The sequence below is a fragment of the Elephas maximus genome, chromosome 5 (genome assembly GCF_024166365.1).
Source record: "Elephas maximus indicus isolate mEleMax1 chromosome 5, mEleMax1 primary haplotype, whole genome shotgun sequence".
Lineage (NCBI taxonomy): Eukaryota > Metazoa > Chordata > Mammalia > Proboscidea > Elephantidae > Elephas > Elephas maximus.
Genome location: NC_064823.1, coordinates 28117024 through 28133150, shown reverse-complemented (window position 1 = coordinate 28133150; position 16127 = coordinate 28117024). Strand labels below are relative to the sequence as shown.

Sequence of the window (16127 nt, the reverse complement as noted above, 5' to 3'; positions counted from 1 at the left end):
AAGGTGAAATTAAGTCATTTACACATAAACGCAAGCTTAGAGAATTTGCAAAAACCAAACCAAAGCTACACGAATTAGTAAAGAAATTCTTTGGTCAGAAAATCAATAATATCAGATATCAGCACAACACAAGGACACAGAACAAAACATCCTGATATTAACCCAGATAGGGAAATCACAAAAATAAAATAAGATTAAAAAAAATGCTCAAAACACGGAATCACTGATGTCATTTTGTAAAAGATGACAGTAATCAAAAAAGAGGGACTAAATACAGGAGGCATAGATCTTCCATATGGAGAGGAAATCAAGGTGATATATGGAGATACAAGTTAGGTTTCTACTTAGAAAAATAGGGATAAATATTAAGGTAACCACAAAGAAGACTAACAATCCCATGCTTCAAAATAAAAACCAAGATAAACATAAAGACTCGCTAAAAACAAATTTAAGTACAATGAAAAACAAATTCAACTACAATTTACAAAGAAAAACTTCTCAGCACAGAAAGGTCAGTGGAAAATGAAATTGTCAGCAATGCACACAAAAAAGGTATCAAAATGACAGCAATGAACTCATACCTATGTATACTTACACTGAAAGTAAATGGACTAAATGCACCAGTAAAGAGAAAGAGAGTAGGAATTGGATAAAGAAAAACATATTCCAGCTATATCCTGCCTACAAGAGACATACCTTAGCCTTACAGATGAAAACAAACTAAAATTCAAAGGATGGAAAAAAATATATCAAGAAAACAACAATCTATAACAAGTTGGAATGGCAATATTATTTTTTGACAAAATAGACTTTAAAGTTCAATCCACCACAAAGGATAAAGAAGGACTCTATATAAGGATTAAAGGGACAATTTACCTGGAAGATATAACCATATTAAATATTTATGCACCCAATGACAGGGCTGCAAGATACATAAAACAAACACTAACGGCATCGAAAAGTGAGATAGACAGCTCCACAATTATAGTAGGAGACTTCAACACACCACTTTTGGTGAAGGACAGGACATCCAGTAAGAAGCTCAATAAAGACATGAAAGATCTAAATGCCACAATCAACCAACTTGACCTCATAGACACATACAGAACACTCCACCCATCAGCTGCAAATTATACTTTCTTTTCTAGCGCACCTGGAGCATTCTCTAGAATAGACCACATATTAGTTCATAAAGAAAGCCTTTGCAGAATCCAAAACATATATTACAAAGCATCTTCTCTGACCATAAGACCATAAAAGTAGAAATCAACAACAGAAAAACCAGGGAAAAGAAATCAAATACTTGGACACCGAACAATACTCTGTCAAAAGAGACTGGGTTATAGAAGACATTCAGGTGGGAATAAAGAAATTCATAGAATCTAATGAGAATGAAAACACTTCCAATCAGAACCTTTGGGACACAGCGAAAGCAATGCTCAGAGGTCAATTTATAGCAATAAATGCACAAAAAGAAGGACCAAAATCAAAGAACTGTCCCTACAACTTGAACAAATAGAAAGAGAGGAAGAAAAGAAACAGTCAGGCACCAGAAGAAAACAAATAATAAAAATTAAAGCAGAATTAAATGAAATAGAGAAGAGGAAAGCAATTGAAAGAGTTAACAAGACCAAAAGCTGGTTCTTTGAAAAAATTAATAAAATTGATAAACCATTGGCCAGACTGACAAAAGAAAAACAGGAAAGGAAACAAATAACCCAAATAAGAAATGAGATAGGTGATATTACAACAGACCCAACTGAAATTAAAATAATCATATCAGATTACTACAAAAATTGTACTCTAACAAATTTAAAAACCTAGAATTAATGGATGAGTTCCTAGAAACATACTACCTACATAAGCTAACACAAACAGAGCTAGAACAACTAAATAGACGCATAACAAAAAAAGAGATTGAAAAGGTAATCAAAAAACTCACACACACACACACACACACACACACAAAAACCTGTCCCTGATGGCTTCACTATAGAGTTCTACCAGAATTTCCGAGAAGAGTTAACACCACTAGTGCTAAAAGTATTTCACAGCATAGAATGGGACGGAATACTCCCAAACTCATTCTATGAAGCAGGCATATCCCTGATACCAGAACCAGGTAAAGACACCACAAAAAAAGAAGATTACAGAACTATAAGCCTTATGAACTTAGATGCAAAAATCCTCATCAAAATTCTAGCCAACAGAATTCAACAATATATCAAAAAAAAAAAAAATTCACCATGACAAAGTGGGATTTATACCACGAATGCAGGGGTGTTTATGCAGGGATGGTTCAACATTAGAAAAACAAATTATGTAACCCAAAGAAAACAAATTTTTTTTTTCTTTTTACCATATAAATAAAATAAAAAGACAAGAACCACATGATTTTCTTCACTGACGCAGAATATGCATTTGACAAAGTCCAACACCCATTCATGATAAAAACTCTCAGCAAAATAAGAATAGAAGGGAAATTCCTCAACATAATAAAGAGCATTTATACAAAGCCAATAGCCAACATCATCCTATATGGAGAGATTCTGAAAGCATTTCCCATGAGAGCAGGAACCAGACAAGGATGCCTCTTACCCCCAATCTTACTCAACATTGTGCTAGACGGTCTAGCCATAGTAATTAGGCTAAATGAAGAAATAAATGGCATCCAGATTGCTAAAGCAGAAGAAAAAGTATCTCTATTTGCAGAAGATATGATCTTATACACAGAAAACCCTAGAGTCCTCAAAAAAACAGTGAAACTAATAGAAGAGTTTGGCAGAGTATCAGGATACAAGGTAAACATACAAGAATCAGTTGGATTCCACTACACCAACAAAAAGGACATCGAAGAGGAAATCACCAAATCAATACCATTTACAGTAGCCCCCAAGAAGATAACATACTTAGGAAAAAACCTTGCCAGAGATGTAAAGGACTTATACAAAGAAAACTTCTAGACACTACTGCAAGAAACCAAAAGAGATCTACGTAAGCAGGAAAACATACCTTGCTCAGGGATAGGAAGATTTAACATTGTAAAAATGTCTATTATACCAAAAGCCATCGATAGATACAATGCAATTCTCATCCAAATTCCAATGACATTTTTTAATGAGATGGAGAAACAAATCACCAACTTCACATGGACGGGCAAGAGACCCCAGATAAGTAAAGCATTACTGAAAAAGAAGAACAACGTGGGAGGCCTCAGTCTACCTGATTTTAGAACCTATTATACCGCCACAGTAGTCAAAACACCTGCTACTGGTATAACAACAGATACATAGACCAATGGAACAGAGCTGAGAATCCAGACATAAATCTATCCACATATGAGCAAATGATATTTGACAAAGGCCCAAAGTAGGTTAATTGGGGAAAAGACAGTCTTTTTAACAAATGGTGCTGGCATAACTGGATATCCATGTGCAAAACAATGAAACAAGACGCATACCTCACACCATGCACAAAAATATACTCAAAATGGATCAAATACCTAAACATAAAATCTAAAATGATAATGATCATGGAAGAAAAAATAGGGACAACGTTAGGAGCCCTAATACCTGGCAGAAACAGTATACAAAACAAGAATAAAGATGTAGAAGAAAAGCCAGATAACTGGGAGTTCCTAAAAATCAAACACCTATGCTCCTCCAAAGACTTCACCAAAAGAGCAAAAAGACTACCTAGAGACTGGGAAAAAGTTTTTAGCTATGACATTTCCGATCTGTGCCTGCTAAAACCTACATGATTCCGCTAAAACTCAACCACAAATAGACAAATAACCATAGGAAAAAATGGGCAAAGGCTATGAACAGGCACTTCACTAAAGAAGAGATTCAGGCTGCTATCAGATACATGAGGAAAGGCTCACTATCATTAGCCATTAGAGAAATGCAAATCAAAACTACAGCGAGATTCCGTCTCACTTCAACAAAGCTGGCATTGATCCAAAGAACACATACTAATAAATGCTGGAGAGGTTGTGGAGAGACTGGAACACTGATACATTGCAGGTGGGAATGTAAAATGGTACAAACACTTTGGAAATGGATTTGGCACTTAAAAAATTAGAGATTGAACTACCATATGATCCAGCAATCCCACTCCTTGGAATATATCCTAGAGAAATAAGAACCTTTGCTCAAACCGATATATGTACACTCATGTTCATTGCAGCACTGTTTACAATAGCAAAAAGTTGGAAGCAACCAAGGTGCTCATCAGCAGATGAATGGATAAATAAATTATGGTATATTCACACAATGGAATACTACGCATCGATAAAGAACAATGATGAATCCATGAAACGTTTCATAACATGGAGAAATCTAGAAGACATTATGCTGAGTGAAATTAGTTGCAAAAAAACAAATTGTGTATAAGAGTACTATCATAAGAACTGGAGAAATAGTTTAAACACAGAAGAAAATATTCTTTGATGGTTAGGAGAGGGGGGAGGGAGGAAGGGAGGTAGAGGGGTTTTCAGTAATTAGGTAGTAGATATGCTTTATTTTAGGTGAAGGGAAAGATAATACACAATACAGGAGAGGTCAACACAACTGAACTAAACCAAAAGCAAAGAAGTTTCCTGAATAAACTGAACGCTTCAAAGGCCAGAGTAGCAGGGGTGAGGGTTTGCGGACCATGGTTTCAGGGGATATCTAAACCAATTGGCATAATAAAACCTATTAAGAAAACATTCTGCATCCCATTTTGGAGAGTTGTGTTTGAGGTCTTAAACGCTAGCAAGTGTCCATCTACGACGCATCAATTGGTCTCAAACCACCTGGAACAAGGAAGAAGGAAGAACACCAAAGACACAAGGTAATGATAAGCCTAAGAGACAGAAAGGACCACATAAACCAGAGACTACATCAGCCTGATAGCATAGTGGTTAAGCACTACAGCTGCTAACCAAAGAGTCAGCAGTTCGAATCTGCCAGGCACTCCTTGGAAACTCTATGGGGCAGTTCTACTCTGTCCTATAGTGTCGCCATGAGTCAGAATCGACTCGACGGCACTGGGTTTGGCTCTGGTTTTTACATCAGCCTGAGAGCAGAACTAGATGGTACCCAGCCACAACCGATGACTGCCTTGACAGGGAACAGAACAGAGAACCCCTGAGGGAGCAGGAGAGCAGTGGGATGCCGACCCCAAATTCTCAGAAAAAGACCAGACTTAATGGTCAGACTGGGACTAGAAGGCTATGGTTCCTAGACCTTCTGTTAGCCCAAGACAGGAACCTTTCCCAAAGTGAACTCTTCAGATAGGGATGGGACTGGAGTATGGGATGGAAAATGATAGCGGTGAAGAACGAGCTTCTTGGATCAAGTAGACACATGAGACTATGTTGGCATCTCCTGTCTGGAGGGGAGATGAGAAGGCAGAGGGGGCCAGAAGCTACCCAAATGGACACAAGAAGAGAGAGTGGAGGGAAGAATTGTGCTATCTCATTAGAGGGAGAGCAGGTAGGCGTGTCTAGGAAGGTGTATATACATTTTTGTATGAGAGACTAACCTGATTTGTAAACTTTCACTTAAAGAACCATAAAAACTAATTTAAAAAAAAAGAAAGAGAATGCGGTTTGAACTACCAAGGATGGGAATGGGGAGGTGGGTCAGGAGAAGTCAGAGTTTTTCATTCATTTCACAAAGAATTCACCTATATCCCCCAACATAAAGGTGCCTGCCAACTCAGTGAATCAAAGCGCAGCTCATGTCAGTAAAGAGAAGATTCCAAAGGCTTCCACGACCCCCACCCTCACCCCAATCCACTACATTGGAGGAGAGATGAAGACCATAAGAGGATGAGGAGAAGCAAAAGAGCAGACGAGGCTCCCTCCTAAATCCAAGTTCCTCCAGTTACGACTGGGCTGAGCTGGCAGAGAGGAAGGCCATGAGACTGCTAACTTAAACTGGGATAAGTGGACAGAACTGAACTGCACTGTTTAATATGTGAAAGTAATCAGCTGTGAGATCTGTCCTGCATATCATTAAAGGACTAGAAAGAGAGATTCAGCACAGTCAAAGGCAGTGATTAGAAAAAAATAAATAAGTAAAGCAATTCCATAGCTGTACCCCAGTGAATCAGGCTTTTCAATAAGCCAGTTGTACACATACAAACAAATAAAAAAAGGGAGATACATTAGGCATAAGTGAGCCACATCTTTCTCCCGTGGAGTGGTTGGTGGATTCAAACCACTTACCCTTGGGTTACCACCAAATACTTAACCAGTATACCACTAGGGCTTTTTAGCAACTTATAGAAACTCAAAAAAAAAAAAAAAGAGAAAAGTTAGCACTGAGTTGACTCGGAATCTTGGCAAACCCACGTCCTTCAGAGTAGAACAAGGCTTAACAGGGATTTCAATCATTGACTTTTCAGAAGTAGACAGCATGCCTTTCTTCTGAGGCACCTTTGGATAGACTCAAACCTCCAAACCTTTCAGGTAGCAGCCAAGCATGGTAGCTATTTTTACCACTCAGGGACTCCATAAAACAACTAGACTGAGTGAATTAGTTCTACATATATCAATATGGAGAAAATATGTTAAGGTTTAAAAAAAAGTTGCAGAATGATAAAAATTTGTGTAGGTTACTGATTCATTGAATAATACTTTGTTGTTGTTACACTATGCACAACAGAAGAAAACACTGCCCGGTCTGCGCTATCCTCACAATTGTTGTTATGCTTGAGTCCATTGTTGTGGCCACTGTGTCAATCCATCCCTTCTCCAGGGACTGATCCCTTCTGATAACAAGTCCAAAGACCAAGTCTCACCATCCTGGCTTCTAAGGAGCATTCTGGCTGTATTTCTTCCAAGACAGATTTGTTTGTTCTTTTGGCAGCCCTTGGTACATTCAATAATACTTTATTTACTTACATATGCAAACATAGGTATGTTGTGGATATTTATGCAATAAAAACTATCTAAACTTTTTATTTATTAAAAAATGATGTGAAGCAGTTTGAGGGCTTAGGATCATAATCTCAGGGGACAACCTGGCCACTTGGTAGGACATAGCACATAAAGATAATGTTCTACATCCCAGTTTGGTGAGTAGCGTTTGGGGCCTTAAAAGCTTGTGAGCGGCCAGCTAAGATACAACTCCTGATCTCTTCCGGTCTGGAGCAAAGGAGAGTGAAAGAAACCAAAGACTCAAGAAGGAAATTAATCCATAGGAACCATCTCCCACACAAACCACAGCCTTTGCTACCATAAGACCAGAAGAACTAGATGGTACACAGCTACCACTATCAACCATTTTGATCAGGGACACAATAGATGGTTCCAGATAGAATGAAAAAAAAAAAAAAAAGAAGTACAAAACTCAAATTCCTAGAAAAAGATCAGACCTACTGGACTGGTAGAGACTAGAGGAACCCTGAGACTATTGCCTTGGGATGCCTTTTAAACTTGGAACTCAAACTATTCCCAGAGGTCACCTAGCAGCCAAAGACTGAGTGGATCATAGCAATAAATAATATCGCCAGTGAATACTGTGCTACTCTAACCAACCACCTAAATGAAACCTAACAGTTAATATTTACTCTAGACCAAGGATGAGAAGGTAAGGAGGGTCAAGGAGCTAGATTAATGGAAACACAACAACCAGAACGGAAATAATGAGAATGCTGACACATTCTGAGAAGTAAAGCCAATGTCATTGAATATGTATAGACATTGTTAAATGAGGACCTAATTTCTATGTAAATTTTCTCCTAAATCACAATATTTTTAAAAATGATGTGAAAAGCATATGAAAAATGTTAGCATTTTTAAATCTTTCTTTTAAGATATAAAATAACACACATATGCTTGAAATTTCTTTTATCCTATCCCATCCCCTTCCTTCTTTCACAGAGATAAGCATTACCCTGAGGTTTTTTCCTGTTCTCATTAGTTGTACACCTTTACATTTTGGGAAAAAAATCCCATAAAATACAAATTCAGCAAAGCCCTACAAACATTTTGGAAAACACAACAGCTCTCAGTGGTGTCTTATAGATAGGAGTGATATGGAAGAGTCCAATACGATTATGGCTGTTCTAATCTTCAGGGACTCAGAAAATGGTGACAGGTGGTTGGTCCATGTCAGACGGGGCCTGGGCAGAATCCCGCAGTTGTCTCTTTCTGTAAATTAGTATAACTCTTATCGGCTTGGATTCAAGAGGCTGCTCCGTTGTTACTTCTGAATGAGAAAAAAAAAAAGTTCTCTTGGCATAAACATATTCTCAGATATTAGACTCATCTCAGTTCCTGATAAAATGGACTTTCTTAAAGATTTCCTCAGAGCACTGAGATACATATCATACAAACAATAAATAGCAAAAATATGAAGGGACGCATGATACATGATACTGGTTCTGAATCTAAAATCCACCTTGTAAAATGGGCTGTTGGCAGTTAGCTATGATGTCCAGGTGTTATTGAGACAATTCTGACTCATGGCGACCCCACGTGTTGCAGAACACAACTGTGCTCCATAGGGTTTTCATGACCGTGACCTTTTGGAAGGAGATTGCCAGGCCCTTCTTCCAAGGCATCTCTGAGCAGGTTTGAACTGCCAACTTTTCGGTTAGTAGCAGGGCGCTTAATTGTTTGCACCACCCAGGGGCCCCTTAGCTATGATTACCTAGACTCAAATAATGCTAGCTACTGAGCCTGGCCTCAGAGAAATCTCTACTACTCCATTGTTGTCTTTTTTACAAATTCACTTGACATCATTATCTTAGTTAATCCTCACAAATATCCTGAGATTTAGATACCATTTTTATCTGAATTTTAGAGATTAAGAATTTGAGGCTGAGATGGAAAAACTGGCCACAGATGACAGAACTGCTAACAGTGGGGCAGGGGTTCACACTCTGAATAGGCTGTTTGACATCAAGTCCTTTTTTTCTCAATGATGCTGGTTCTTTTCAAACTGTTTCAAAGAGCACTGGATCCCTGAGGTACCTCAGGGACACTGAGCAAGAAGAGGGGGAGAAATAAAACAGGCAGTGCTCTTGGCCCCTCACTTTGGTTTCAACCAGAGCGCATCTGTTAGATGTATCAGGGTTCCATTTAAAGTTTTGTTTGAAAAAGTCTCCAGACCACTGTATCCTACCATGCTCTGTCCTGATGCTGTTACAAGCTGCACTAGCAACTTCTTGACATCGTGGACTTGGTCTTTTCTCTGATCTCACAACAGCGTGCTCTCTCCCCCTATCCATGAGCCACCCTTCTGGAGAAGCAGTGAGAAGACCCCGAGGCCCAGCTTCATTGTCCTGGGTCGTGCTGTGGGCTCCAGGGCAGTTGCTGTCTCGGCGTCACCCACGACTCCTACCAGGCTCACTCTCTCTTAGAAAAGCCATTAAATTATTCACAGTACCTGAAGCCTTCTCTGAACAATCACAACTCATTGTTGTGATCATTGAGCTTTCCTCCAAGAGGGAAGTGATGTCTTTTCCAAATATGTTCAAGCAATTTTTGATAACAAATTGTACAAGAGAAATCTGGAACACAAAATGGCAAAAATGTTTTGTTTTTTTTTAATCTGACAAAGTTATAAATCACATTTCATATAGGCACCCTGAATCTAACCAAAATGTAAAAGAATTCTGAGACAAATTCAGAGTTGATGTGAAAGCAAATAAACTAGTTTTCTCTAAGAAACTGTGATACTTTCAAGAGTAGTTTGGGCAAAGACGTTAAAAATGCACTTAATCAGTGAAATAAACATGAAATTTGTGTCCCTGGCTTAATGGTTAATATTTTTATACCAATGGCTACACAGTTAACATTCAGATAATTTTTAAATTACCCACATATGGTGTTGGGGGTAAAGATGTTATTCAACTTATAAAGCATCCGATACATGAAAATTCATGAAATTCACTTGTTAAGTGAAGAAGTATCTTAACCGTGAGAAGTGGAATTTCTCTGTGGGCTGACTGTGAAGGAATGGGGCAGTGGGGTAGAAAAATCTGTCTGTCGAACTGCTGTCCTTCCCCAAGCATTGTCTTGCCTTAGGCTTGCTCTGTGGGGGTGCTAGGGGGAAATTGTGATCTTATTAGACACCCTGCTGCTCCCTTAGGATGTTCTGGAATCTTTTACTAGTTTCTTCACCCCAATAGCAGACATAAAAGGGCAGCCAAGTATTTCTGAGTGGGCCAGTGCTGGCAGAAGTCTAGTGTGTGTGGAACCAAGGGTGCTCATATTGCCTGGCCCCCTGGGATGTGCATGGGCACAACTGCAAGCAATGCCTAGATGAGCTCGGTGCTGTCAGAACTACCAATGTTTAGATGAGGGGGCTGGCTTGGAGACTTTGCCCAAGGTTACACATCCAGCAATGGTAAGGTTGAGAGTTGAAGCTTGGCTTGTCTAACTTCAAAGCCCAGGTTTTTTCTATCATATCACACCACTTTTTTATCTTTCTATGGTTTGGTCGGAGCCCTGGTGGCACACTGGTTAAACAGCACGCTGCTAACCGAAACGTCAGCACTTCAAATTCACCAGCCACTCCTTGGAAACCCTATGGGGCAGTTCTACTCTTTCCTATAGGGTTGCTGTTAAGTCAGAATCCACTTGATGGCAATGGGTTTTGGTTTATGGTTCAGTCAGTCTTATATTTAGTGTCCTGAACGGGAAAGAAGAAGTGACTGAGCTGCTCTCAATTTCCCACTTAACGACCCAGCTTCCCATACCCCACCATGATAAGACAAATGACTCTGCCATCCCAGAAGAGTAGGATTAAATTGTATACTTTTAAAAAATGGTGCTTTAGATAACAACCTGATTTTCAAGTTCGAAGTGAGGACTCAGGCCCCAAAGGCATAAAAAGGAGAAATAGGATTACCTTTTTTGTCAATTCATTTTCCAGTCCTGGGCTGCAGGAAGTAGAAGACCAAAGGATGCTTGGGGCGATACAGACTGATAAATTATATGCAGTCATCTGATTCGATGCAGAATGTTGTTCAATGTTGTATAAAGCCCCAAAAAGGTATCGCAGGAGAACAACATTGGCTTTTGGAAGTTGGTCTAAAAGCCTTGAAATACAGAAAAACACACTCTTAAGTCATTTCTTTAAGAATTTGTAAATAAGGAGAGAGACAAGACATTTTTTTTGTCCACAATGTCCATAACCCAGTGAAAACCGTAAAAGAATGTAGAACTCTGTCTCATAAAAAATGCTGCCTGCAATATTTCCCAGAAACCACTACCATGTGTTTAACAACAATAAAAAAAAGCCAAAACCTGTTGCTGTCGAGTCTATTCCAACTCATATCGACCCTATAAGACAGAGCAGAACCCCTTCATAGCATTTCCAAGGAGCACCTGGTGGATTCGAACTGCCGACCCTTTGGTTAACAGCTATGGCACTCAGCCACTATGCCACAGGGTTTCCGTGTTTCACTTGGACTAATCTTATTAATGTAGAATTTAATATAAATTTAGTACACACAAACCCCATAACATTCCAGAATGTGCTCAATTAACACTCACAAACGTTACTGATGAAATTAAACAGCAATTGCATTGAAAATACTCCCTTTATTTCCAAGGTAACAATGAAAACACGCCGCCTGATGATAAAAGTTCAAATCTTATCTACTAAGACGTATAAGTACGTTCTGAGATCTGCTCTGCTCAGCAGCATCCAAGGTCAATTTTATTCCAAATCAATCTCAATGGTACCACTTTCTTCTACAAGTTTACAAGAGTATAATTTTCAATGTTCTAATATTTGTGATTGATGTTTTTTTTTTCTAATCATGCATTGGAACTGTTTCTCAGTTCATATTCAGAGTTTTACTTTTTTTTTTATACCAAGATGCTGCAACTAGGAGAAAATATGGTCACCAAAACGGCACGAGCAACAGGGAGCCCAGCTCTGAGTACTACGGACTGATGATACACCCTTAAAGTAGTGTGAAGTACACAGGTTTTATACTAGCAGCAGCAACAAGCTATGGGATGTGATACTTGGTGTACCCGAACGGTCTCCTCTAAAGCGTAACACGAGTGCAGTTGGTAACATGCACAACAGAGAGCTACAGGACTTGGTGCTCACTGTACTCAAATGGTCTTCTCTAAACTATAAGAGAAATAGAGGTGGTATTTTGTTCCATCGCCTTGTTTTTTGGTGACTTTCACGCTGTTCCTTAGTTTCTAACTCTTCAATGCAAATGCTATGTTCTATTCCTAAAAGGGGGTTCACCAAAAGTATTGTGAAGGCGATAATTCATAACATTTGCAAGTCGCGAAAAAAGAATTGTTCTCAACAGGCATATACACATACTACATACTATTGGAATTCTAGGGTTTTTCATAGAAGGAAAGCTTAGGAAATGGAGTTACTGAGTACTTTTTTCCTATTCTGTTATGTTGCACATAGCATTCATGTTGAGTCCTGCCAGAAATTTCTACTTGCATGGCCATAGACCTGGAATTCTTTGTGATCATTTCTTGACTTTGCAATCTGAGCTTCTGTTTTCTCTGAGTCTCGTAGGAAGCTAATTATCACTCCACCATGTTCCCCCAGAACTTCTGAGTGTCCCTTTTATAGCACTGATGACACTTCAGTTTATCTACTTCTCTCCTCCACCAGCCTCTGAGTTTCTTGAGGTGAGAGATTAGATCCTTCACCTCTGTGTGCCGAGAGAATAGCGAGTTGCAGGCATGAATGTATACAGAAATGCTTCATTACATTTACTTCCTGAGCATAACAAGACTTTCTAGTTAGTTAAAAATTTGAGAAATTTAAATAATAACGCTGTCAGAGTTGGCCTCTACCACCTCTCTTGGACTAACAGATTTCATCTCCTATTAATTTCAAATATTCAGAAGGTGCACAATGGTCAACGGTCCCCTATTAGTAAGGTGAGGAGAAAAACAGTAACTTGGTGACAGCAGCAACGTAGACATCTACTTTTAAACTGGTCTCCATGGATGTGACCACATGAAACCCTTTGGCAGTAGTCCTTATTTAGTAGGCAAAGTTGTACAATAGAAGCTATTTTTTCCTGAGAGTGTGTTGGTTGTATTTTTGAGGCATGGCCAGAGCTGAGTAATGACTGCATCATTACCTCTGGATTCCAGTTATTTTCTCCTCCTCATTCCCTTCATCAATAACAGTAAGCCATTGACAATACAGACCAGAGGAAAATACACTTTCCTGGATGTTTCTAAAAAAATCCTAAAATAGATGAAAAATAATATTATTCTTAGGGCAAACATGTATTAGACAAATGATAGAGATCACATTTAGTTGAAAAATTCAGTGTGGTCCCCACTTCCTTCATAGCCACCCACACTCTGACATCCACAGAGCTCGGCTCCACCTCTTTGCTGACTTGCACACCCATAAGCAGGTGCTTGGATTTTCTCCAACTAAAACTAGTGGCATAAAAGCAGAGTCTGGGCTGTGATGGGAATAAAGGTAAAGCCCCTTTCTATCTTCTGAAATCTGCTTATGTACAGTTTAGCCAACTGGTACAAATTACAAGGCCTGGTGATATACATCCTAAATCCTATTATTTTCTTCAAAAGAGATACATACACATTTTGATGATCTATTTCAGCCATGGTGTTCTTAATTCCTGGCAAGAAAAGTTCTGAAACAAACACCACACACACAAATACAGGCACACACTCACACACACATAAAACAGGAGTAGGTCTTCTGACTTGAGATATATGTGCTTCTTGGAAAAACCTCCTCTCATAAAAGCTTCCTTTTTCATCTCTTTAAGGGTTTTTGTTGTTTCCGTGCACCCCTGAGTGGATTCAGACTCATTATAGTGACCCCATGTGACAGAAGAGAACTGCCTCGTAGGGTTTCCTAGGCTGTAATCTTTATGGGATCAGATCGCCAGGCCTTTTCTCCCAAGGATAGGCTGGTGGTTCAAACCACTGACCTTTCCGTTAGGAGCTGAGTGCTTAATGATTGTGCCACCAGGGCTCCTCGCCTTAATTGGAAACGTGGGATAGGATATCATATTTTCTGGGGGTTTAGTTTCTTTGGGAAGTAAAATGTTCCAAAACAGAAAGAAATGATCAAAATTTAGATACAGCAAAACTTCAGGCCTCTGAGTACTAGAGCCACAGGCGTCCACAGGCCAGCTTCCTAAGTGGTGACCTGGAAAATCTGTCTTAATATCATACAGTTGGGCCTATTAAAATTTATTAAGCTTAATTTTAGTGTGATAACAAGGGGAAAACGTCAGATCACCTTGCTAGCTTCCAAGTCACATCTTTCTGCCAGTGGTCTCACTAAATAAATAGGTCGAACACTCACCCAACACCCCCACAACAACAACAACAACAAAACATTGTCTTTGAGTCTATTCTGACTCATAGTGACCATATAGGACACAGAAGAACTGCTCCACAGGGTTTCCAAGGAGCAGCTGGTGGATTCTAACTGCCAATCTTTATGGTTAGCAGTCAAAACACGCCTTAGCTCTTAACCACTGTGCCAGGAGACTTTTCTTAATAGCAGCTACTACAGGAAATGCCTCAGGGCAACTATCATGATCACAATCTGGAAATCATTCACTCTTTCTTATATTTACTGAGGTCCTTTGTGTGTCAGGCTCTGCTTTGCGTTCTGAGGACTTAGCTGTGAAGAAAACGGACAAAGTCAGTTTCCCAAGTCCCTCCCACCCTCCACTCATTAGAGCAATGGTGACCTTGCTTCCTCTGCATCCTTCCAACAGGGCACTGCCTGAACAGAAGCATGTCCCTTCTTCCATTACCAGTGCCCTGTAAGGATCCCAAGGAGACCAAACACCGAACTCACAAAATAACAATAGGGCAAAAATTCAGCTTAGGCTGTTGGTACATGCAGAATTCTGCATACTGTCTTGGTGGAAGTCTCACAGTAAGGGGCCACAGCCTTTTGATCTGGGGGCTGGCTAATTTATGCTAACCTACCTGTTAAAAGCTAGTGGACAGGAGGGTGTTACAGAAAAGCAGGTACACACTAGTGATAGAACATTTGTTGCTATATATTTTCATATGGACCAAGACACAGGTTTGCAAGAAACGTCCATTTACTGATGCGTATATGATGTCCCCTTTACCAAGACAGATTTGATTGTAAATAAACTCATGAAGTAATATTAAATGGGCACCTGGCCACTTGACTGGAAAGGGAATACAGAAAACTCTTCTTTACTTATGTCTAGGGCAAGGCACTTTTGACCTTTATGCCTCAGCCTGAGTTGGAGGCCCTGGGCCCTGTTTTTTTTTTTTTCCTTGTATCTCCGCCATGCTGGGGACAGAGCCCTGAAGCAGGCCTGCAGAGGCTGTTCTGGGATCAACACTTTGCTTAAAGTTGGTCTTGGATGTAGATTCTATTTTCAAAATATGTGAGGCATCTCTAAGGATGTGAAGAGCAAGGCATTTGAGAAGAGCAGGTTACTACGTGGCAGGTTAAGCACAACACGTATTAACAAAGAATGCCGAAGGTGGTCAAGATGAAAGAAGGCCCAATGGTAGCATCATTCCTATGGCACTTTTAAAGTGAAAGGCATTAAGAGAATGGGAAGGAATGATGACAAAACCAGTGGAGCTGTTGGTGGCCTGACTGAGCATTTATTTATTCATTTTATTTTCTTCTAGTTTAAGTGAAAGTTTACAAATCAAGTCAGTCTCTCATACAAAAACTTATACACACCTTGCTATGTCCTCCTAGTTGCTCTTCCCCTAATGAGTACAGCACACTTCTCCTCTCCACCCTGTATTTTCTGTATGTATTCAACGAGCTCCTGTCCCCTTCTGCCTTCTCACCTTGCCTCCAGACAGGAGCTGCCCACATAGTCTCATGTGTCTGCTTGCGCCAGGAAGCTCACTCCTCACCAGAATCATTTTCTGTCCTATAATCCCGTCCTATCCCTGTCTGAAGTTGGCTTGGAGAATGGTTCAGTCTTGGGCTAACAGAGGATCTGGGGAACGTGACCTCTGGGGTCCCTCTAGTCTCATGGACTGAGTATTTTTTGACTCATCATAAGGTAAAAATTTCCTTACTATGGGAAATTTTTGTCATTATTTTCAAAAGTTTCAAAAGAAATTTCTTTTGGAAACTTTGCCATCATTTCCGGTGAGGAGCTCTTCAAAAGTAGGATGC

The 16127-nt window shown here is 39.6% G+C and overlaps 1 protein-coding gene across 1 annotated transcript in view; it reads right to left on the bottom strand.

Annotated features, from left to right (window-relative positions):
* LOC126077503 (rho GTPase-activating protein 20-like) overlaps positions 1-16127 on the bottom strand; it is a 474291-nt gene that overhangs the window by 112093 nt on the left and 346071 nt on the right. Inside the window, exon 14 of the mRNA XM_049887046.1 lies at positions 9387-9510. Coding sequence (XP_049743003.1) covers positions 9387-9510 — 124 coding nt within the window. The remainder of the gene's footprint in view (positions 1-9386; positions 9511-16127) is intronic.